Genomic DNA, 24,458 nt, shown 5'->3' on the forward strand with positions numbered 1-24,458 from the left:
CTGAAATACTCCACCGTGCAGATTATGATCGATAAACTTATATTCAGTATAATAATTATCACAATGAAGGAAAAAAAGTTAGCAGAACAAACAAATAATGTAACGGCGGCATGCTAGCATCATGTGCTTAAAAATATCTGCATAAAAAGATTTTTTTTTTTTTTTAAAGGCTAAAAATTGCCCAGCTGTAGCACAAAAAACGACAAAGTGTGGCTATAAACACATTCTGAAGAAAAATGTTGAGCTAAATAAAAGTCACTCAGCACATAAAATCGTTGTTGCTGAAAACTGCTATAAAATAATGCTAAATGTTCTCACAGTGAACGAAATGAACATTTATCTCCTTCACATTTAATCTGCGCCGCTTTGTGCCAAAGAACTTCACTTCCCACAGTGCTTTGCTGCGTAATGTCAGCCGCGTTCGCGTAGTTTCGATAATCGTCGTTTGACCGCGTATTCTTAACTGGACTGGTTGTTTGTTTGCAATCTTTATACTCAGTAGGCAGAATTTGGCAGACGGAGGTTTTTTTTTTTTTTTTTTTTTTTTTTGTTGTGGTTTTTGTTTTTGTTTGTTTTCTGTGCATGTCCGCCTCCCTGTGTGAAACGTGAACAAGCGGCAGACAGCTGAACTTTGACCTCCTCTTCGTGCCTTTCGCCACACTGCTGCTGGGGTTTGTTTTTTCTTCTGTTGGTAAACCCAAGCTGGAACAAAAAGCAAAGGGCGGACCTGATCTGGACTCCAAAGGAGAAGAATGAAGAAAGTTCTGTCCTTCCTGCTGACTGCGTACGTCTCGGTGCCTGTTCTTCTCTACCTGTTTCCCTGGATACTGAGCTATGCCATTTTCTCTCATCTGCGTAAGTACTGCTCCTGGTTCATATGGGACGCCAGAGGATTACGCTGGCAAAAAAATAAATAAAAAAAATTACGCATATACATTATCCAGCAGGCAGACCGGATACGTCATGCAACGATGGTAAATATTTATGCAGAAACAGAGGATGCCACCTTGACTAACTTGTTGTGTGCAAGTTAGTAAATTGTCATTGCATTTGCAGGGACTGTAAAATTGTTCTCATAAACATCCAAAAAATAATAGTTTTCCAGTAGTTATTCCACCAACACCAGTGGGATACAAAAAATAAAAAAATCAGATTTTCACATAAACTACAGGACACAGATTTAAACTTAAATTATTCTACAGCATTTATTCTAGAAAATTATTCACCGAGTTGCAAGAGGATTCTCACACCCTGTGAACGTGTTGCATTTTGTTACATTACAGCCACAAACCTCATCTCAGTGTGTTTTATTTTTTATTTTTATTGGCATTTGAAGTGCTGGACAAACACAGAGTCACGCAAAACAGTGAATTGCGTGTAAAATAGTCCAGAGTTTTTACATTTTACCATAAAAATTGAAACGTGTGCTGTTCGGCCACATGTAGACCCCCTTTACTCTGCCTCCAGAAGTCACCGAATTAGAAAATAGAGACTTCCAGGCCTGTGAGTGATTTCATCTCAGCATCAATCGGGCTGTGGGCAGTTTTGTTAGAGGACATTAGTGAAGACGAAGAAGCGCACTAGAAGGGTTGGGGATGAATAAAACAGTGGAGAAGCATGAAGAAGAAGGTGAGGTTGTGAAAACTGTCGGACGTGTTCAACATCTCATGGAGTTTTGTTCCCTCCGTCAGCAGAAAATCGGGAGAACAAGAGGATTTACTGGCAGTGCGCTCCACCAACGCGGCCCTTATGGAGAAGTGTCTAAATTAAAACCATTTAAGGATTTATGCAGCTTCCCACAAACCAGGTGGAAGAATTTTAAAAGAAAATGTTCACTTTTCTGGTGGACAACCTACAGTTAGAGCTACACATGAAACTTTTTTTTAATGTGTTAGAATGATCTAGTCCAGCGTTTCCCAATTCCAGTCCTCAGGCCTCCCTGCTCTGCATGTTTTAGATGTGCCTCTATTCCAGAGCAGCTGATTCAAATGATTGCATGACCATCAAGTGCTGCAGAAACCTGTTGATCACCCATATATTCAATCCAGGTGTGTAGCAGAAGGGAAACACCTAAAACATGCAGGGCAGGGAGGCCTGAGGACCGGAATTGGGAAATGCCGATCTAGTCAAAGTCCAGACCTAAGTGTGCCTGAGATATTCACAGTGACGCTCCATCTGATCTGATGGGTACTGGCATATTTGGCTAAATGTTTCAATCCAGAATAGATGTTCAAAAATAGAAACGCACGAACGCCCTTGCAGCGATCATTAATGGGTCGACATGGAATTACCTCAGAGGGGCAGGAAAAAAACGTGCATGCCACACCTATCAGATTTTTTCTTTTTCTATTAAAAAAAAAATGTTTTGGAAACGGCCTTAATTTTTCATTATTCCCCAATCAGTCTGTCACATAAAATCTCCCAAAGGTAAAACTCACAAAAATAAATTCACCATTTTGGTTCTAACGACATAAAATGTGAAAATGTAAATAAATAAAAAAAAATATATATTTTTTTAAAAAGTCCCTTAAATGCAGCACATAAAATCCCAGTAAAACATGATGACGTAAAAAAAATCTGGGGTCACGTTTCTGTACGCAGGCAAAAGAAGGTTCAATGTCCAAACTTGTTGATTGTTCTGGATGATTTATTTTTCTATATCAGCAAACAATTACAGAGTTCAAACTTTCCTTTGTTCTCATGCTGCCTCTCTTGCTCTGGTAAAAAAAACCATAGGCCCCAAACCCAAATGCCTGCTGGTCCTTTACCAGGCCCCGACATTTATAGAAAGTGGACTGACCCACCTTACTTCCTGTCTGACTCAGAAAGAATAAATAAGAAAAATAATAAAACAAAAGATAAATAGAATCAACAATTATTAACCTGTAAATAATACACAAAATAGAAATTTAAGAATAAACAAACAAAATTCAAATGGATAAAGAAATAAAGAATAAATAGCTCCAACAGATGCGTCTCTAGGCAGTATGTGTGTGTGTGTGTGTGTGCAGGCGTGGGCGTGTGTGTGTGTATGAGGTGAAGCTGCCATTACAAACGCTGCAGCGCTGACCTGCTGCGCTCTCACCTGCAGTGAGGCTTCCATACTCGGTGGATCTCCGCAGACCTCAGGATGTCCTGAACCACACCTGCAACTTCTACCTGAGCCCAGAGGAGGGCGTCTCGGTGGGAGTGTGGTAGGCTGATTGTAGCTCTTTCAGTGCGTCGGCGCTCTCGTCCGGCCCAGGCGGCTCTTGAGTGAACAGAGGCATCATGGCTGCACGAGGCCCCACTCATGGAAACCCGCTGTATATTCTTGGAGCTCTGTTTGTTTGTGCCGTTCAGTTTCTCTTTGTCTTCTTCACTCCCTCTCTCTCTCAAAGGCACACGCTCCCTGCCAGCCAATGGGAGGCTGCCGCTGGGAGGAATCTCGACTGGTACCAGGAGGCCCTGGGAGACGGGCGTCCTGTTATCATCTACCTCCATGGCAACGTAGGGACCAGGTGGGTTAAGTGCAGAAGGATACGCATCCTTGAAACGATCCTATTAGAGTCTAGTGGGCATTAGACGGTTGCCTTGGTTGTTGTTGGCTGGAACAGACGAGTCTGAAAGTCTCTCTCCTTTCGTGTCTGCAGGGCGATCAGTCATAGAGTGGAGCTGGTGAAGGTTTGAGTAAAATAATAAGTTGTTTCCAGGTGTAGATATGTTGTCTTGGAGCTTTAATAGAGAACGTAAATTGTTTTCTAATCTTGTAGATCCTGAGTGCTGCAGGATACCACGTCTTATCTTTAGACTACAGAGGTAAGGAAGACCCACACCCTGCAGAAGCGAGTAGAAAGTAAAACTTTACTTACGTAGCACTTTTCATAAAGTAATTTCAAAAGGTTAGTTTTTATTTGCTGTAAGGAAAAAGACATCTAATTTTCAGTCTAGTTATATTTATAGTTTATATGCAAGTCATGAGCTATAGGGACCAACATGGATGTTTTTTTTAAATTGAAATTTCAGAATACCTCGGGGGGAAAAAAACATTCAAACTAGACAAAAAGACTGGATCTGAATGTAGGAACCTCTTTCTGCAAGGAAACAGAGTTAGACTGTTGCACCATCCAGCCATATAAATTTAGATTGAGCCCAAATTCGTGGAACCTCATTATTGACGATTCTCCTAATTGTGATTCTGAAAGTAGAGATTAATACACTAAAACTGAAAGTAATGCAGCATGCTTTCCTACATTTGGCCTAAAAAAAAAAACACACACAAAACAACCCGATAAACCCAGATAATTTAACATCATCGGCCTTTCAGCCTGCAATGTGTCTTTTAATGAGGATTTGGAGATTCTTCCGGAGAGCCCAGCGAGGCTGGGTTGACCAACGACGCCCTCTACCTGCACCAGTGGGCAAAGGCACGGAGCAGAGGGATAATCTGCCTGTGGGGACACTCTCTGGGCTCTGGGTCAGTTTCTCTCTGAGCTTCATTCATTCATTCATTCATTCAGACTGCTTCTCATGACAAAGACACAATACCCAATTAAGGTTTTTCTTCTTCTTTTTTCCCCCCTAGAGTGGCAACCAACGCTGCAGTGAAAATCCAAGAACAAGGTGGGTTTGAGTTGAGGTGAGGCCTTTTGGCTGACGGCTGTTACGCTGCACTCAAAATGAAAAAAATAAAAATAAATACAGTGATCAACTTCTGGTCATCTCCCGCTCTGTATGCAAACTTCTGTCGAGGTCCAAAGTGCTTTTAAAATATATTGTCTTGGGAAAAAAAGTGCTGGACACATTTTGTCATGTTGCAACCAAAAATTCAAGATTCTGTGTCAGAAATCGGGACACGGATGGTTGTAAAGTGCAAGGTGGACAGACAATATTAAAAATAAATCTGTGCATGTTGTAATGATCTCCCTTTCACCTAAATAAGAACCAGTTTATTTAGGGTAAGGTTCACTGTGTGAAATTTACCAATAGCAGTTGTACATGACTTTAGATTAGTACTTTTATGAACACCGATCTCTATTTTGTATAATAAATAAAGTCGTGTTTTTGGCACGTCAGGTTCTGCCGTCGACGCTCTGATCCTGGAAGCTCCGTACACGAGAATTGGAGAAGTCGTAGCAAATAACTGGCTGGCCAAGGTGAGAGGTCGACCCGTGGCGAACCTCCAGTCGGTTCGCCCAGGTTCTGACTGGAACACGGCCGAGGTTATTTAAAGATGGACATTGCTGCTTGTCATCTGGGATTTCTTGTTTTAGTTGCTTGTGGGATAGCAAATAGACTTTTGAGAGAAGATGTAGACTATATAAGATCTTCAAACTATACCTGTATTATACCTGACAGTTTTGCATCCTACTACTTCTCTGCAACTTTAATTGTCAAAAGTTGACTTATTAGTTATTTACCGTGTTAAATTTTCTCTTTCGCCGCTTCTTCCCACATGTCCAGCTGTACATGTTCCTGCCGGGTTTCGAGAGTTTGCTTTGGAACATTCTGGAAAGGATCAACATTTCATTTTCCAATGATAAAAAGTAGGTTTTCCTTGAAACAAAACCAGATTGAAAACATTTTGGGTTGTTTGTTTTTTTTTTTTGCCCTGATCATCAGTGACATCTGCTGTCGTTTCTGCAGTTTGCAGACGCTGAGCAGCCCCCTCCTGATCCTGCATGCGGAGGACGACAAGGTCGTTCCGTTTCACATGGGTCAGAAGGTACGGCGGGTTTCCCCCCGTCTCTCTCCATCTCTCTCTAAATTTCCTGTCCGCTTTCCTCAAGCACTTTCCATCTGTCGGGCCCAGCTGTACCAGATATCGCTGAGAGCCCAGAGGGAATCCGAGACGGGCGATCGAGTGCAGATGATCTCCTACGGGGCGAACCTCGGACTGTCCCACAGCCGCATCTGCTCGGCCCGCGACTTGGCAGGCGTCGTGCAGTGAGTTGGGACGTCGTCACCAGTTTTGTGTTCAGAAATCACGGCGGTGTTCGAATTTAATCCACACTCTTCTGTGTTGCAGGAAATTTCTACAAAACTTGGAGAGAGAAAGATGAAAGTCTGGGGGGGAGAGAGAGGAATAAATCATTTTGACTTAAGTTTTGGGTTTTATTTTATTATAGACAGACCACAAGAACATATATTTTGTGTGTGTGTGTTGTTTTTTTTATTTAAACTCCTTTTTCAAAAGCATTTTTTGATTCTAAACATGGTTTCTCTACCAGGACAGGACACAAACTCAAACAAATGTTAAAAAAAAAAAAAAAAAAAAAGAAGAAGCCTTTAACTGCTGCGTCCCTGATATCCATCTAACTTCCTGGATCCTGCAACCGTTCCCGATCCGCAGGAATGTCAGAGTTGAGGCGAGTTCTCAGGGCTTTTCCGCCCCTCGGAGACTGAATGTGTTGGCGCTAAAGAAATGTAACAGTGCTTTGACTTGGGGGGGGTGCATGTGCGTTCTTCTAGCGCCACAGAAGAAGAAAAAAAAAACGTAATGTGTTGCATAAAGGCTCTGTTCTGTAAACGTAAAAGGCAGGCCAGGAGGCGAGGAACATTTTCACATTTTCCTCAGAGCCTTGACGGTTTCCTCGATGGCCTCCCGCGGCTCGCTGGGAGGCGGGATCTTCAGGTCGGTCGGCTCCACCCCCCACACCTCGGTGGCGTACTCTGCGATTGTTCTGTCGCTCGAGAACTTCCCCGTCGCCGCGATGTTCTTGATCGCCATCTTCGTCCACTCCACTGTATCCTGATAGAGGAGATAAACGTTTGAAGTGCAACAGAAACAAATCTGGAAACCTGTGGTAAATAAAATTAAAGATTTGTAATGGCAGAAGCAGAATCTCTTGCTGGAAAACTTCTTTTTTTTTTGTGCGACTCTGTTTCTGTTTGGGGCAAAAAACAAAACGACAAATAATGGCACAAATCCTGGTATCCACAACAGTTATTTAAAACGACATTTTTAAAAACATCTTTCCGGGTGTCTCTTAGTGTATGATGGCGAGATAAATATGGATTCTCTAGTTCCAGCGTGGTGGGCATCAGAGTTACACCCCGAACAACAAAAAATAAAAAACACAAGGAAGTCACAGATGATCAATTAGTAAGTAGACAATTTAATGATCATTGCTGGGGGAACCTTTTGATTTTTCCCCCCATCAGTGGAATGTACTGAAATTAAAAGATGGATTTTTGAAGAAAACTGTCAGCATTGAATACTACAGAAGAAAAAACAATTAAGAAAAGAAAAAGAAAACATTACCTGATAGAGTTTGCTGACTTTTTCTTGGGTTTTCAAGTAGTCTTCAAAGTCTGCAAACACTTTGAATCTAAAAAGAGAAAGGAAAAAAAACCCAAAACAAGAATGTAACTAAATACAAAAATATAAGTAGAATGACAAAAAGAAAAGTAAAGTCGTTCACCGGTCGTATTTGAAGAGCATGTCGGTGAGGTCCTTGAAAAGCTCCGGGTTCTTGGGGCTGAAAAATCCACTTGCGATCTGATCCATCACTTGCTTCAGCTCGGGGATCTTCTTGTAGTACGTCATGGCATCATACCTTAAAAACATCAAAACAAAAAAACCTGATCCTTAAAGAGAAATCTTCAAATTCCGCTCCGCTGCGGGTTTTTTTTTTATCTCGTTCACCCCTTTTTGTCCATCTCGGCCACATCCTCCACCCGCATGCCGAAGATGAAGAGGTTTTCCTCGCCCGCCTCCTCGGCCATCTCCACGTTGGCTCCGTCCATGGTGCCGATGGTCAGCGCGCCGTTCAGCATGAACTTCATGTTGCCCGTCCCCGAAGCCTCGGTGCCGGCGGTGGAGATTTGCTCCGACAGATCCGTGGCAGGAATCACTGAGGAGGAGAACAAAAAATAAATAAATCACAAAGTGACACCATTTCCTTTTCCTCTCCAACAGAAGTGAGTTTTAAAAAAAAATTAATTTATACCTTTCTCCGCAAGAGAAACTCTGTAGTTCTCCAGGAAGATGACTTTCAGCTTGCTTCCAACCAAGGGATCGTTATTCACCACATCAGCCACCGAGGTGATGAGCTTGATGATCATTTTCGCCATGTGGTATCCTGGCGCGGCCTGCGGAGGACGACAACGCGAATCGTTCATTTCCGGTCGCGTTGCTCAGTGCCAGCTCCGTCGCGCGCGCCGCGACCTACCTTCCCGCCGACGATCACCGTTCGCGGCACGAAAGGCGCGTTGGGGTTCTTCCTGATGCCTGATGGGAACAAAAGATGAACATTTCGAAAGTTTAAAATGAATGAAGCTGAATCGATGGAGTGCAGCATTTTAAAATTGAGGTAGAGGCTGCATTAAAAAAAGAAGAAGAAGAAAGAAGCAGCATTCAAAACAGATTTGTAAAAAGAGAAAACAAATACAACTTCAAAAGGAACAGATTTTTTTGGGAAACGTTTTGATTCGGAACAGTGAATCAATTGAAATGCATTTCAATTGAAGACGCTAGTTTATGGGACAATCTTGCCAGAGATATAAAACAATCTAAATTTCTGCATTTAAAAGAAATTAGAAAATTGTGATGAAGATGTGGCATGGAGCAAGCTGATATTTTGCTCTGCTTTTGAAATATGTCTGCTGAGTAAGACAGCTAATTCTCATTGTTTGTGACTAGATGGACATAAGTTCATACTTCTTACTGCTCCAGTTCCTTCATCGTTTTCTTTCAGTTGTTGCACGAATGAACACAGTTTTGCACCAGTTTGGATTCATCCGTCACACGAAAAGCCACAAAGTATTGGAATTTGAGCGTTGTGAATGCAGCACATCTGTTGAGATCCGTCCAAAAACGGAAAAAAAAACAACAAAAACCCCGGCCTCTCTGTTTATTGCAGCTTTGTGGAAAATTCCCACCGCTGATCACAGTGGGTGCATTCCTCAAGTCTGTTTTGACACGAAGCTCCAGGTGGGTGTGGAATATTCCTCATCAGGAAACGTCTGACTGCATCATCCAACTGATCACTCAGAGATTCTTGACTTGCGAAACCTTTAATGACTCAGTAGTAAAAAAAATAAAAATAAAAAAAAACACAAAACAACTCGTCGCTGCACCTACGGTTGTACAAGGCGATGATGTGCAGGCAGTTGAGCAGCTGCCGCTTGTACTCGTGGATCCTCTTGATGTGGACGTCGAACATGGATGAAGGGTTGATCTTCACCCGGTACTCTGTCTCCAGGAACTGGGCGAACTTCAGTTTGTTGTCCTGTGGAGAAAGGCGACGCGACAACGGGAGTCATTGACGTGAAAGCCGCCGAGTCAGGAGAGCGCTGCCCGGACACGCGGCGCGACGTCGCAACGCCCGGCTTCATTAGACCGAGATGCTTCTTCGTGCCGTGATGTGCAGAAATACCAAGATGTGGTTTCCCATGATTTGTTGCCTCATCGTTTCTGCTCTGATCATTTTTCACCTTTTAAAAAGGACAAATAGCTCAGGAAGAGCAGCGACCGGTTAAAGGGGCGTTACTTTCTTTGTGTTTTCCCAGTCACTTAGTGCCATTTTATAGCACAATTAAGTAGCCATGATCACTTCAAATGCAATATACATCAAACATGACGGGAAAAGATTTTTCCTTCCTGATTTAACGCCTAAAAATTGGGCCTCCGTCTCTTTAAGAAACTCCTGCTCTTTCTGAAACTCCGCCGTCAGAAAGCCATCACAACTATTAACCCCTTAGCAAAGTTTTTAACTAGCGTTTCATTCAAAAGTAGCTCCTATAACGAGCTCAGCCGATGCTCAGCTCCACCAGGCGTTTCCTAATTGCTGCTGGCTAGTCTGAAGGAGCCCAGTGGGCAGGGCTGCTCTATGAGGCCGAAGCCGCATCTCTGAGGAGGAGCAGCGTCTCGAAGGCGGGGCTCGCTTCTCCCCAGGCGTTTTGCGCAGCTGAATGGTTGCCATGGAGATTAAAGGATTTGTTAAACGTGCGAGAAAGAATCACAGCAACGCTCCAGGTTATGTTTTTGGTGAGGGAATAACATAATGATGCAAAGCTCAAACACTGCCCCCTTAATTGATGATCTTATGATGGGATTTTCCCCCGTTTCTCTCGGCTCCTCTGAACCAGCTCAGCTCACACTGGAGGAGAAAATGTCAGCAGACCCGTCGGACCCACCTGTTTGATTTTGGCGACGTCGCGGACGAAGGCCAAGTCGTTAACGAAGTCATTCAGCTTCTTCAGCTGGCTCAGGTCCTTCACGTAGTCCTCCCCAATGACCTGAGAACACATCACATCACATTAGCATTTAGTCAAACGCGTTTAGAGGATTTTACCTCCTGGAGGCCAATTGGCTGCGGAGGCGCGGTAAAACTAAAGAACGTGTCGAACCTCAGCAATGAGCTCAGCCAGCCCAGGGTTGCAGAGGAGCAGCCAGCGTCTGGGAGTGATGCCGTTGGTTTTATTCTGAAACTTGCCCGGCTCAAGGTCACTGAAGTCTTTAAACCTGACAAAATAAAATAAAAAAAATAAACAAAAACAGAGGAAAAGTTAGGATTTGCCATCTGGATGAGCAGCAGTTGGATTTCAGCCGGTTAGCCAACAAAATCTAAACTTAACAGACGGTTTTCTCTTTTTCTCTGCCAATATGCTGAAAACAGGGCGACATTTATTTTTAGATCACCTCTTTTACACTTCTGACCAATCTTGGGACTTTTATCACAGTCGACCGTCGGCAAAAGGCTTACACTTCGGTTCTGATGATGTCGGAGTGTATCTGAGCCACTCCGTTGACGGCGTGAGAGCCTACGATACACAGATGGGCCATGTTCACCCTCTTGCAGCCGTCCTCTTCGATCAGAGACATCTTCCGCAGTTTGTCGATGTCGTTCGGGAAGAGAGCAGCAATTTTCTATGGGAACAACCCCCCCCCCCACAAAAACATATTCAAGCTTCACAGTTGAGGAAAAGCGGTGACATGTAAAAGCATCCAGTCCTTTAACTCGCATTAGAATTATACATTTAAATTTTATTTGGATTGATTGTATGAGTAATTAGAAACCTACCAAGACGTGTTCATCCACCTACACTGATTGGCAAGGCAAGAATTTCTAAGAGAAGCAGCCAAGAAGCAAGTTGTAACTCTGGGGGAGCTGCAAAGACTCAACTCGGGTGTACGCTACAATACTGGCCTTCATGATGGAGCGACAAAAAAAAAAAAATTATATATATATATATATATACACACATATATATACACACATTTTCAAAAGCAAACACACAAGCCCAGAATTGAGACTGCAAAGGGGTGATTCAGATCAAAGCAGATTTATGATTTTTTACAATGGTCCAGTCAAAGTAAAAACCTAAATTCAGTTGACTATAGATGGCTACAATTTAAAATTGCTGCCTTTATATGTGCAGATGCCTCAAAAAGCTTCCAACTGTAGTTTCACCATAAGACTGTCGACTCAGGACAGCTCATAATAACAATAAATGCGAGCCACACTTTTCAGATTCTGATTTGCAAGACCTCGCAATAAATCAGTTGATCAAACGCCGAGTTAAAATGAGCTGGATAACTTCCATCCTGACGAGTAATGTTGCCTGAAATACAATTTTGTTTGCCGTTTTTAATCCGTTTTATTTCTGGCTTTCGGTTGCTTTGTTTCCTCGTCGTGGATATTTGAAATATCTTCCACTTCCAGTGTTCCTCACAACATTTAAGTTCTCTCATATTTGAAAGAACAGAGTTTCATTATTGTGCCATTTTCATTGCGTTACTCGAAAACGGTCTCAAAAGCATCATTTATCGCAATAATTTGGACAATTTATCAATCCGTCATCCTGTCCGCCATCAGTGGAAAACTCAATTAAATACATGCGCAAAATGTCATGTTTTGCACAACCCTACCCATGGTTTCATATCTCAGAAGATAAAAAAAAACAACAAAAAACACATTGTTTGTCGATTGCTGGATATTCGGCGTCTCTGCTGCGGCATGCTTACGTCTAGGTGCGCCTGGTTGATCTGGTAGATGATCTGCAGGTGTCTGGGCAGCAGTTTCTCCAGCAGCTCCACAGGCCAGCGCTCCAGGGCCTCAGGGAGGACGGTGTGGTTGGTGTAGGCAAACGTGCGCCTGGTGAGGTCCCAGGCCTGCGAAGGAGGAGGGACAAGCTCTCGTTTAAGTGTCGCATTTTTAATAATCAGGAGGAGAAAAACCAGACTTTCAAAACAAACGCGACTATTTTACTCCTTGCAAAAAAAACCCCTGCAAAGTCGCAGATTGAAATTCAGCAATCGCGGAGGCAGTCGTTTCATCCTCTCGCTCTGCGGTTTTAACCACAGCTCGCATTGCTTGCCCTTACTTGTTCTCGATTTCCTAATTTCCACTTCCTGTCACGGTTGGTGTTGATGATTAAGACCAACAAGAGACCTTCGAAGGCGACTTTAACTCACCGTTTCCCAGTCGAGTTTCTCAATGTCCACAAAGATCCTCATCAGTTCGGGGATGGCCATGGCAGGATGGGTGTCGTTCAGCTGGATGGCGACCTGGAAAACAGGAAACGGTGAGGTCCGACTGTAGCTGTTGGAAAGCAATGTGGATTTTTGAACTCAGCTTTAAGTCGTAGTGCAATAGACAAGAGGGGAAAATACACGAATAAATCGATCTGTCACCGATCTGAGCATAATAGGCCCATTGTAGATAGGGAACAGAGAAAAATAAATAAATAAAAAAGTTATAAATTCCTGCCAGAAAAACTCTAATTTTCTGGAAAAACTATTTCTGAATTGGAGAAGTCAAAGACTTGTTAGAAAAAAAAAAACAGAAAAAAAAAAATTTAACCTCAAATTTTCTAGATTTTTCTTTTTTTTTTGAGTTTTGGAAATTTTCCTTTTCGAAAGTTTTCAACTGTTGAAACACAAGTCTGTTTTTTCTAGCACATTTTTGACTTTCCAAACTCAGACATTTCTGAGTTTTTTTTCTAGATTAATCTCAAGGTTGTTTTTTTTCTACTTGTGGAGCTCAGAATTTTCCTAGGCTTTTCTGGAAAATGACTGTTTTTTCTTAGCAGAAAATCTCTTTTCTTTTCTTCCTACAATGTCCCCAATACACCGTCGTGGATCATTTTGCTCCCCCCCCATCCCTTTCTATTCACTTATTTTTTAAAACCAGGCAACCATGACTTGACAAACGTCATCCACCTCGCAGCTTCGGCAGCTGCAACAGACACAAGCAAAGAGGAAATGCTGACACGATGTTGCAAACCAACCAACAAAATGAAGCAACACGCCAGCTAAAGACAGACAACCGCCCCGCCTTTTGCGACACTGATTCCAAGTTCTCACTTTGTCCGGGAAGGCATCGAAGGTGGTGCGGCTCGGTCTGCCCTTCTTGGTGGTCTTGAAGCGGCGGATGATGTCTTGGAGTGTGGCTGCCACGACAAAGTACTCCTGCTTCAGACGGAGCTCCTTTCCTTCAAAGAACTGAACCGCAGGAACAAGCGCATAAAGTTACACCGAGGTGGAAAACATCTGATGGTTTGCTGGCCACGAAAAGGTGAACCTACATTATCGTTTGGATAGAGGACTCGCGAGATGTTCTCTGCCAGATTTCTGTCCAGAACAGCCTGTATGTAATCGCCTACATTAACTAGAGAAAGAAAATACTGGTTTTGGTTTAAACAAAAATTAAACACCCTGAAATGTGGCAGAGAGGAAGTGACCACAATTGCAGACGTTTCTGTTGATCTTGCACACATGAAGCACAAATACCTTTAAACTTTTCCACAACACAAGCAAATTATTTTATTATAAGTATATTGTGGTAGACCAACATAAAATGGTGGAGAATTGTGAAGAGGAGTGAAAATTGTACATTTATAAATCTTTACAGTTAAAAAAACAAAACAAACTAAGTGTGGCAAAAATGTATATTCAACCCTCAAAAACACCTGACTAACTTTGGGGTACTTGCACAATTACAGACTGCTCTTGTCAAAATAAGTCAAGCTCAGTCAATCAGTCAATCTAAAGATTTTGCAGCATTCAGAGAATCACCCACACCTTCATGTTTCACCAACATTTCCTTTTGGTCTCATCTGACAAGAGCGCTTACTAAGTGCCACTCTTACGTCAAAGCAAGATTTGGGAAACCGCTAAACTACTGGGTGTCCTAATGCAGATCCTGCCGCCTGAGACGTGGATGTCTCCAACTCCTCCAAAGAGTTCCCCTGGATATAGTCTCTGCATATCAGATTAAGCCCTTTATTGACTGGCCTGGTAGTAGAAGTGGACAAATATGTCTTGGATGTGTTCATTGGTCTTCATGGTGTCATTTTTCTTTCAGAGCCACTGCATTCAGACAACCGACTACGAAAGACACTTGGTTGGAGTGAATTTAGAGGTAACCAAGTCAAAGAAGGCTGGCCATTTTCCTTTTACTTCAGTTACACAAGACTTTACGGTGGTCTACCGTGCCAAAGTCGAACAACACACCCTGAAGGATGCGGATGTAACGTGCCAAATGAGTCAGGGGACATGAATACTTTTGCAAAGCCCTGCACATTGTGCAACTCTTTTGCCAAAGACGTATAATATTTTTTTGCATGGAAGCGAGACATCCTCCTGGACTTACAGTCTTTCAAGTTGAAGTCGTTGGGCGCACGGGCCGACCACAGCCTCATCGTATTCACAGTGTTGTTCATGTAGCCAGGAACGGGTGTGTCGTAAGGCATTGCTAAAACAACCTGCAGGTGAAAACCCAGACAGATGTCACAGGTTGACCGCATCACAAGGTCATTTACTCTCGTTCAACCCAAATTCATGCAAATCCTTTCCACTATGAAGTTGCCACCAAGTACCTGCGTGTCAACCCACTTGGGCCCGTCTCTCGTCTCCTCCACTCGTCCGTAGAAGTGGACAGGCAGCATGTACTCGGGACGAGCCTTCTCCCAGGGGTTTCCGTGCCTTAGCCAATCGTCTGCCTCCTCCACCTACAGCGCGGAAGGTGACAGATAAGTGAAAGTCCCAGAACAAACTCGGCCTTATCTGACCTCTTTGTACCGTACAGCCTGAAACAAGGAAGCAAGGTCAGCTCTTACATCGGCCCGCAATCGCATTTTTTTTTGTTTTGACGTAAATAATAGCTCTCGCTAGCAGCAGATATCAGGCGCACAGGTTCAGCCACCTGCGTCCATACACAACGGGCACGCATGCAGTTCAGAGTCCAGGGGGACATGTTTACACTGACAGGGTTCGACCCGCAAAGAACCCGGCGGAACGCAAAAAAACAGCAGAAGCCTGCAGTTTTGCAGGCTCCTATCAGAAGATACACAAAGGTTTGTTTTGTCATTCCCAAAACAAACCTTTGTCTGACCCTCTTAGCCATGCTAAGGTCAGTTCCTTTTGTCAATAATTAACTTATGATGTTTTCCGACCCAATTCATCTCAACTTTAGCCTCTGTCAAATTTTAAAAGGGAATCCTGCTTTTTTTAAAAAAGATAAAGGTGGAGGAATCAATGTGTTTGTCACAGCTGAGCTTCAGGCACTTTTCAAATCATTATTTTTTTTTTAAAAAGAAGGAAGAACAATTACCTGCCAGCCGTCTCTTATCTTCTGATTAAAGATGCCATATTCGTATCTGATGCCATAACCATACGCTGCGAGTCCCAGGGTCGCCATGGAATCCAAGAAACATGCTGCAATAGCAAGGAATTCAAATATTACATACAGTTAAATAAAAACTGTTGGTTTTTTTTTGTGGTGCTGCAGGTGAAGTTTCAGCAGCATATTTGCTCATTTCCACCATCTGTCGCAAACTTTCTCAAGCCGAGAGTTGCTTCACATGTTCAGCAGACATGCAGCTTTATTGGAGAAGAGCCTGGAGACAAGGATGGAGCAAAAACTGCAACGGATTCAAAATGGGAATGTGCTCTTAAAGTAACCTCTATCCCACTTTTCATCCTCAAAGACGGCTTTGAGGACGTTTGCTCACCCGCCAGTCTGCCCAGGCCTCCGTTGCCCAGACCCGCGTCCTCCTCCACCTCCTCCAGCTCCTCCATGTCCAGGCCGAGCTGCGGCGAGAACGTTTCCAATCAGCAAACTCACAACGTTGAGTTGCTCGGATTCGGCAACTGAATGCAGCCACCTGACCTGGTAGATGGCCTCGTCGCACGCATTCTGCAAGCCCAAGTTGATCATGGTGTTCTGCAGCGTCCTGCCCATGTAGAACTCCAGGGACAGATAATACACCCTCTGGGGTAAAAAAATAAATAAAAGACAGGGGAAATTAAATCTGAAACAGTCTGGGGCTTTTAGCATTAAATACATCAATAACTTCAATATACAGGAAATGCAGTTTAGAGCTGTAAAAACTAATGAACGTAAGTGGAACAGTCCTGCCTTCCACTGAACAAACAATGATTAATATGTGAACCTGACGCACTGACCTGAAAATACAAAGCCTCTTTGTAATCCAGAAACTTTATGCAACACAAACTAGCGGCTGGGTACTAAAGATTCCCAGTTTTCTTGTTTAAAGGTTTGTGCTCGGATCGCTCCTTGAACATGCATTTCATACAATAAATACATTCTGAGGGCTACTTTGGGTGCAGAACTTTTTAATATTTTTTTTACCTTCGGGTCTGCCTCGTAGTAAAACTGCTGCGTCCTGATCCACCTGCCCACCAGGTGGTCTCTCACGGTGTGGGCCAGGGCGAAGTAGTAATCCCGGGGCGTCGCGATGTTCCTGTCTTTGACCAGGGTGAAGTGCAGGTGGCGATTGAAGCCCTTCTTCAGCTCGGCCACGTTCTCCACTCCCACGATGCCCCTGATGCTGATCTGCTTCCGCTTCTCCTGGTCGGTGAGAGGAGTCGCCATGCTGATCCGGAGCTACTGCTGCTGCTGCTGCTGGAGGGAAGCGCTTCTGAGCCTTGACCCGAACCAACCCGACTGGGAGCGAAGAGAAGTGAAGCGGAGAGATGTGTTGGTCTTCGTGGGGGGAACACAGCCGCAGGTTTCACGCAGGAGTCTCCTCCTCGGGCTGGTTTTCATTGGCGAGTACAAGGGGGAGGAAGGCGTTTCCCCGTCAGAGCTTTATTTTACTTTACTTTACTTTAGAGACGGGGGCGGAGAGGATACACTCCGGGCAGGTCAGCTGAGCTGAATTTCAATCACAACTTTTAGAGGAAGGCCGACGTGGGGGGAAGGGGAAGAAGAGACGGGTCTGTTTTGGAGAGGAAAAACAGAGCAGGAACTAAAAAAAAACAAAAAACCCAACCAGCAACAGGATAGAGGCTGGGTTGGTGAGTGAAGACAAAAAATAAAATAAATAAAAAAATTCAGGAAGAACCAAACTGGTATACATTACATACTTGATCATGGAAAGTTTCTTACCGAAGGATGCAGCGAGAACAACGTTCAAAGTTGTTTATTTATTTATTATTGTTTTTGTTTTTTTTGGTAAAGCTAGTTTCCGAACACACGGTTTTGTACTTAACTTGTAAACCAAACTGTTAGAATCTTAATAATAATATAATCGGTGTACATTTCTTTATTCGCCTGGATTTGATGCAGGGCCACTACAAGGCTGAATGTGGGGTCTGGGCGACATAACTTGGGGCCCCACTTAAAATAATTACAGGTGCAGATCATGGCAGTGCAATTCAATTAAATCTATCTATCTATCTATCTATCTAACGTTGTGTTTTAGACTGTTCTTGCATACTAATAAGTTTCTAGGTGATTAGTGGATGCAACACGGCTGCACGTCCAAATCTCCACAGCAACCACTGATGCTATGTTGATGCCAATAGCTGCCAGGAGAAAGGCTTTCCTGTCCCACTGTCACTGTGGAACCTGAACTCGTTCCGTGGAAGTCATCATAAATACTTAAAATGTGTTTTTAATTTAAAACAAACAACCAAATAAACAAATGGTTCGTCGTGTTCTTCCATGGGCTCCACAACTAAATTCTCTTTGGCTTCAAAGAATTTTTTTTTTACCGTCCGTCTCCCTCTGGTGTCTGTTTCCCTGGGTTACTGACGCCATCCGCTCCAGCCCTGCTCCACGTAAACATGTGAAATATTGTTTTGCGGGATGTCTTTCATTCGTCGTGCCCTGCAGATTTTCCGCATGCAACTTGCTTCAGTAAAGTCAAGGACAACATGCAATTAGAGCACAAGCAACTTTGACCAAAGACGGGAATAAAGAAATAATCGAGGCAAGCCATTGTTGACACCGATTTTATTGAAGATTCACAGATACGAGAAATACAGAGGCTTGTTAAATACTTCAAATAATCGTATAAGTGGTAAGATGTGGTAATAGTAGACATAAAACTGTGACAATCGATAATCATATTGTCTGGAAATTATAATAAAGGTCAATTTCCTTTTTCTATTTGCCAGATTCTCATAAAGAGAAATTTCAGGTTCACTGTAACTAAAACTGAATGTGACATTCCACCTCAGATCAGAGAGGGCAAAAAAAATAAAAAATCCAAAATAATAAAGAAAAATCCCTCTGGGGATATGATGAACGTATAACACACAGTCACACGCATACACACTCACACAAAGATATGTATGTACATTTGGAGATATAACACCAAGTGTCGCCCAGCGACTGGGTGTAAAGTTTATTTAGGTTGAAATATGAATCTGCGTCCCCGTTGTTTGCTTAAACTGTGTTAAACTATTTATTGTTTTCTTAAAGAAACCGTGTTGCATTTACGCTGAGTAAAATCCCCGTTTCCTTTTGTTCGGTTCAGAAGCACACCTTCAGCTCATGTTTACACATCTGTGCCGATGTTTCCACCGAGGACTTCCTTGGAAAAAAACCCCCCAAAAAACATTTATCTTGAATTCCGATGTTACATTGGAAATTTATTGTGACTTTATGCAAGTATAGAAGGGCTAAATTGAAGTTATTACTTTAAAAACCAACCAGCTCATTCTTGCAAAGCACCCTGAACGTGGTGCAACTTGCTGAACTTTCTCGGTCAAAACACACACACACACACACACACACACACACAAACTGAGGAGTTATGCTTACTGTGTGCTGATGTTTCCGTATCATCGTACGGCCTGCCATGGCTTTAGTTGCTTTATAGAAAGAGAAAAAAATGTGTAATATTCCTTTAATGATCGTGATAGTTACAGTACGTCCAAAGGGTTTCCGATGGTGAAAATTTGCCCTTTTACGGTAGAAAAAAAGCACGTAGCAGCAGATGAGGTTAGGCATCACAGATGTTACAAGTTGACTCTGCTGAAGCAGTTGATTTCATCTGAAGCAAAGTTTCACAAATGTTTTAGGGAAAGTACAAATGGGGGGGAAGGCACACCCGTGAAGTTCTAACACAGGATAGCACCTCATGTGTATGCTAGACAGGTGCCTTAAAAATATTCACGCCCTTTGCGACTTTTTGCACATTTTTGTTGCATAACAGCCACTAACGTACTTTCGTTTTATTGCAATTTTAGGTGGTGGATCAAAATAGGTGCGACGTGCGTTTATATTATATATTCAGCCCCTTTTCATCCTGATATCAGCCAAACTGAGACAAAATACAGGGTGGGCCACACGTTTCCACAGATAGGAGAATGTAAAACGTACATTTCTTTTATATTTCAGATACCCAAGAAGATGCGTTTGACAAAAGAGCAAAGAATTGAAATTGTACTGATGGCTGGATCGGGAAGCGGTCACATGGTTGCACGAAACTTTAACAGAAAACATGGAACGAGCGTCGCGCACACACACACACACACACACACACACACGGCACTGTGGCAAAACTTATTTGCAAGTTTCAGACCACTGGAAATGTTTCAGATCAACCATGAAGTGGTCCAAGACGTGCAGCGATTACACAGAGTCCCACAAAAATAAAAACGGTTGTCCAATATAGAATGCTAATTTTTTTTCTATGTATGGAAACTTATGGCCCACCCTGTACTTACAGATGTCATGTCAGCAAAAATATGCATGCCCCACTACAATATGCATTTTTATTTTAATATAATTCTTAAATCTGTGTTTCTTTTGCCTTCCACTTCACAACTATACGCTACTCAGTGTTGCTATCTCATGTAATATCCTTAATAAAATAGTTAAAAGTTTGTGGTTGTGACGTGACAAAGTGGGAAAGAGCTCAAGAGGAATGAATACTTTGGCACCGTTCATCCATTGGGCTACAAGGATCTAGAAAACGACTTTTGAACCTGAAATGGGAACGTTTCCCCCCGATGTGGCCATTCAGCATTAGGATTTAAGTTCCTTCTGTTTTCTATTTTATTATAGAAAAAAATCAGATATAGACATTAATCCTTTGGGAACTCTACTCAGCAGTCGGCAGACCTACAGCTAGTCCAGGCCGACCTGACAGCGCGTCGATCAGACAGTCTCTAGCTCATGTGATGGAGGTTGTATTTCTCATCTAAAGTTACAAAACATCTCGGGTTTTTCGAGATTCTGTTAAATCAAAAAATTTGGGTGAAGAACGCAGGACATTTTGAGTCACAAATTCAATGTTTAATTTAAAAGAATCTGGTGCAATATTTAATTTGGTTTTATTTCCTGCCCAAAAATGCTTAATTAATGACTTACTTTTTTTTTAAAAACACAAAAAAAACTTGAAGAAGATATTGCCGCTCGCTTGATCCGCTTTTCCAGCAGGAATAGAAAGTTGTCACCATCAATTCAACAAGAAATTCGTTTGGAGGACTTAAAGAGCAATCAAATAGATTTAGTGACACCTAGTGGTGAGGTTAAAGATTGCAACGAACTCAAAACATAACATTCTTCCTAAAAGACCTTTTCTTAAGACATTTATTTGTTTGGTCAAACCATTCTGGGCTACTGTAAAACATGAGTATATTATAATCTGTATGTATAATAATATATGCTGTTAATTACAATCCTACGTTAAAATAGAACACTGAGTTGCCTTTTTCAGATGGCCATCCTTTCAGACTGAAACTTTTATTAAAAATGCACATAGAGGTTGGTAGATTTAGCTGCAACTTGAAAAACTGAGGTGTTATAAGCCTGCGTGCTAGCATGCTAACATGTTGTACACAGGTCCGCTAGGTCGCAGTATTTTACTGTTGAATGGTTCAGGTTGTTCTGTTGTCACGTGGAGCAGAATAAAGCTAATTCTTGCTATGTCAGACAGCATTCGCTTTGTCTGGTGCCTTATGATCTGCATTCATCAGTTGTGTTTGGTGCTAATTAGCAACTGTTAGCATGAAAATGAGGCCACTAGTGCTTAGTAAAATTGTGCGAGACCGACTTTTTTTCAGCTCTCACAGACGTGGAAAGTCATTGTTGGCACAGTTTCTGTCACGTTTGCACGCTTGAGCACTGAACCGCCAAGCGTTTCAGTCAGTACGTACTGAGAAGAGTGTTAGCCAAAAAAAAAAAACATTCCAGTGTCTCCTGTTTTGTTGCTTTTGTAGACATGTAAACTGAAAAGCCTCTAATTTCCCCTCCAAACCCCCCCCCCCCCCCCGATGTCTAATAAAACAAAACGTTTAAAGCAGAGAAGCGCCGTTCGTCCCCTCGGTTGCAACTGTACATCGCCGAAAAGAGAACGAGGATAAATTCTCACTAAAAATCTCTTAACATCAATAACTTATTTAACTTTACACCTCTTCGCAATAGATCATTTCAATAACAATATTACAAAAACTACCAGAATTCAGTCACTCACAGTAAAAAAAAAGAAAAGCTTAAACTATGTGAACTGCTTTAGCACCTTATAATAACATCTTCACAGTCGTTTAAACCCCCTACTGCCTTTGAGATGGATTCAACCAAAGCCCCCCCTGTTTTGAAAGCGCCATTGCAGAAGAAAAAAAAGTCTTCCTTTCTGTTGCATTCTAAACCTCGATGCTGTAAATATAAAAAAAAAAAAAAACACAACACAGAAGTTTCACTTGAGCTAAGCCACTAAGAAAAGCTTCCCACTTACACAGACGAAGGTAATGACACTGATATGGCTGGGAGCTGGACTCTAGTCCAAGGGTCATGGCAGGCAGCCTACACACACACACACGCACGCACACACGCACACACAGTCACAAAATATGACTTCTCATTCTCAACTCAGAGTCTTGAATCCACAACAGTCTTCAAGACGGAAACCTGACAAAGAGGCATAAGCATGAAGAATGCAATATATTGAGTTGTAAGAAAAAAGAAAAGGTTAATACAAGATCTTCCTTGTCTAATGAATTCATAAAAAAAAAACTCCTTCATTTAAGAGAAGAGTTGGACATTCTGCCAAGCATTTGTTTCTTGTGTTCTGAGCTTTAGCGTCATAGTCAAGGCTGCGTTCACACTGCAGGCGAAGGCGTGACCGTTATCTGATTTTTTTTTTCTTAAGATGAATCTGAGCAGCAAAAATCCGATTTCACTCTCAAATGCGCTCCGAAATCGGAAAAGTAGCTCCATCTTTACGTAAGAAGTGTCACAGTCTGTACAGCACAACTCCCGATTTCCAACGTGACTCATCCCAAATCGGATGATGTTCTTGAAAGTGATCTCGGTTTGAACAGACCACTGGTGCGATTTTGACCACATTGAAAAGTCACGGAAATGTGGTGCAATTTTGCGCCGAATGAGGTGGAAAGCGGCACGACCGAATGTAAACAGTAGGAAAAAAAAAAGAAGCACGGCAGACAGCAGATTAGCTGTCGATGAAGCTAATCGTCATTTCTGGCAGCTTCCATTGCACCGTGTCAGGACTGACGCGTGACGACATTCGCAGCGTCCGTATTTGCTTCTGCAGACACAATGGGCTGCTTGCAACATCAAGTCTTCTTCTGCGCATGCCGCAGACCGTTCTCGATCATAGTCTAGTAATATCAACAACACACGAAGAAACAACCCCCAACCCCCTAAACTGGGCATTTATACCTGCAATGTGAATGAAGCCCAACTCTTGACTGTAGGCATGGGCTGGTAACAAGAAATCCCAAGGTTTCTAAAAGCAGCTCTTTGGAAATATTTAGCTAATTATGGCATGGACAGTAAAGGGGAGGCACGCATCCTTCTTATGGAAGTAATGCTGCTTGCTTTTCTGCTGAGCGGGTGGCTGCTACATGAGCAGATAGCCTGACAACTGAACTGGCTGCTTGTTATACTCCCAGTGTTGCTCTAGAAAAGGTAGAACAGCAAAGAGGTGCAATGTGTTGCTTAATAAGCCAACTCTCTTGGAAACTAATATTACAAAATTTAGGGAATGTTGTGATATAAGACTTTTTGGCACATTTTCTATTCCACCAATGTCTGAATTTTGTTCTTTTGGTGTTTATTTATCAGCATATTCTATATTCTGTAAGGTTCTGTCACAGGTATTTGTCCCCATATATCAAACAAGCAAATCCTGATGATCTTGATAGATGCTTTTCCATTTAGACAGAACCTACTCTGACTTATCAGCTGCTAAAGTAACAGAAAAGTTACTTTAGCAGTAACTTTGGTGACAAGTAGCTGGAAAACTGAAGGGAAAAACTCAGTAGTAATCCATAATAACCTTAATATTAACTCGAATAATTTGAGTTACAACACTTTGTAACTTGAATTTTTTGGAATATATTATGTACATGTGCATTGTGAGAAAGAGGGGATGAGTGGGAGAATAAATGTTGATGCCTGTCTAAAAATCCTGAAATATAAATTTACAAATTTAGGAACAAAAAAAGCATCTATTTTATACGTTCCTTGAGCGTTTCACACCAGCCCATGCCTAGCCTTGACTCAATGCGCGTATTTTCTGAAATGTAAAAATACTCCTTCGGTTCAGTGCTTCCGTTACTGATCCTCTGGACGTTGTGGTGAAACGTCCCGTCTTCTGTAAGAACACGAGTCATAGGCACCATATGCACTGTCCTGCACACGGCCGTGTCCAAAGCGTAGGCATGAGAAAGGCATGGCTTAGGGCTGTCATGAGGCCTCCGACGGAGTGTTTTGGGGGTCATTAGGTCGGGGCGACAGACGCAGAGTCGAGATCAGGAGGGCGAGGGCGGGGTTAGAGGTATTGACCTGCGACGGGGCGGGGAAGGGGCAAACCCTGCAGAGGTTTCACTGCGGTCTTCAGCACACGGAGCTCGTCGGGTCTGCCTCCCCGGGCGTGTAAAAGTCAGGGATGGGTAGCCCAGTGTGAAGAGTGACCTGAAGAAAAACAAAACATTTGCATACAAATATTCATAGAGAGGATGGTTGAGGCAAGATTTGCCCTGCAGGTGGAGCTGCAGACCTTCGTTCTCAAGAGGAGAAGCTTCACAGAAACTTCCAGAGCCGCCAGTGGCTCTTAAGAAGATAAACCAGCTGATATTTTGAAATGTACATGTAATACCAAATGCAGGTTTTAGCAGTTATAGTCAATGGCACTGAATTTCTACAACAGAGTCTCACTAATATTTATTATCACTAGGATGAAAATTGTGTCTGAAAGATTAATGTATTTATCCTCTTTTTGCAAAAGTTTCATCCGTTTCTTTACTT

General features: G+C 42.6%; 3 protein-coding genes across 5 annotated transcripts in view; 1 reads left to right on the plus strand and 2 right to left on the minus strand.

The window, feature by feature from the left end:
• Positions 1 to 409: 409 nt before the first annotated feature.
• LOC114134538 (monoacylglycerol lipase ABHD12) lies at positions 410 to 6,083 on the plus strand. 2 transcript variants are annotated; one of them, XM_028001212.1, is made up of 12 exons: positions 410 to 855; positions 3,092 to 3,194; positions 3,381 to 3,500; positions 3,633 to 3,663; positions 3,753 to 3,798; positions 4,330 to 4,456; positions 4,565 to 4,602; positions 5,056 to 5,135; positions 5,443 to 5,525; positions 5,626 to 5,704; positions 5,792 to 5,925; positions 6,008 to 6,083. In XM_028001212.1, the coding sequence occupies exons 1-12, from the start codon at positions 753 to 755 to the stop codon at positions 6,039 to 6,041; spliced, it is 978 nt and encodes a 325-aa protein (XP_027857013.1). In that variant the 5' UTR covers positions 410 to 752; the 3' UTR covers positions 6,042 to 6,083. The 2 variants fall into 2 exon arrangements, with proteins under 2 accessions (XP_027857013.1, XP_027857014.1); XM_028001213.1 differs by lacking the exon at positions 410 to 855 and having other exon boundaries at positions 3,191 to 3,305.
• Positions 6,084 to 6,132: 49 nt separating this feature from the next.
• pygl (phosphorylase, glycogen, liver) lies at positions 6,133 to 17,042 on the minus strand. Its single transcript, XM_028001208.1, has 20 exons — positions 16,581 to 17,042; positions 16,098 to 16,199; positions 15,940 to 16,018; positions 15,540 to 15,643; positions 14,806 to 14,937; positions 14,580 to 14,691; positions 13,513 to 13,595; positions 13,292 to 13,429; positions 12,401 to 12,493; positions 11,951 to 12,097; positions 10,689 to 10,852; positions 10,333 to 10,447; positions 10,120 to 10,221; positions 9,065 to 9,212; positions 8,154 to 8,212; positions 7,932 to 8,073; positions 7,628 to 7,835; positions 7,404 to 7,538; positions 7,244 to 7,310; positions 6,133 to 6,730 (listed from the first exon to the last, which is right to left on the minus strand). The coding sequence occupies exons 1-20, from the start codon at positions 16,821 to 16,823 to the stop codon at positions 6,542 to 6,544; spliced, it is 2,562 nt and encodes an 853-aa protein (XP_027857009.1). The 5' UTR covers positions 16,824 to 17,042; the 3' UTR covers positions 6,133 to 6,541.
• A 1,131-nt stretch (positions 17,043 to 18,173) lies between these two features.
• trim9 (tripartite motif containing 9) overlaps positions 18,174 to 24,458 on the minus strand; it is a 47,266-nt gene continuing 40,981 nt past the window's right edge. For both annotated transcript variants that reach the window (XM_028001210.1, XM_028001209.1), the window contains one exon: positions 18,174 to 24,125. In XM_028001210.1, the coding sequence (XP_027857011.1) occupies positions 24,048 to 24,125 (78 nt within the window). In that variant the 3' untranslated portion in view covers positions 18,174 to 24,047. The remainder of the gene's footprint in view (positions 24,126 to 24,458) is intronic.

This window comes from Xiphophorus couchianus, chromosome 19 (assembly GCF_001444195.1).
Source record: "Xiphophorus couchianus chromosome 19, X_couchianus-1.0, whole genome shotgun sequence".
Lineage (NCBI taxonomy): Eukaryota > Metazoa > Chordata > Actinopteri > Cyprinodontiformes > Poeciliidae > Xiphophorus > Xiphophorus couchianus.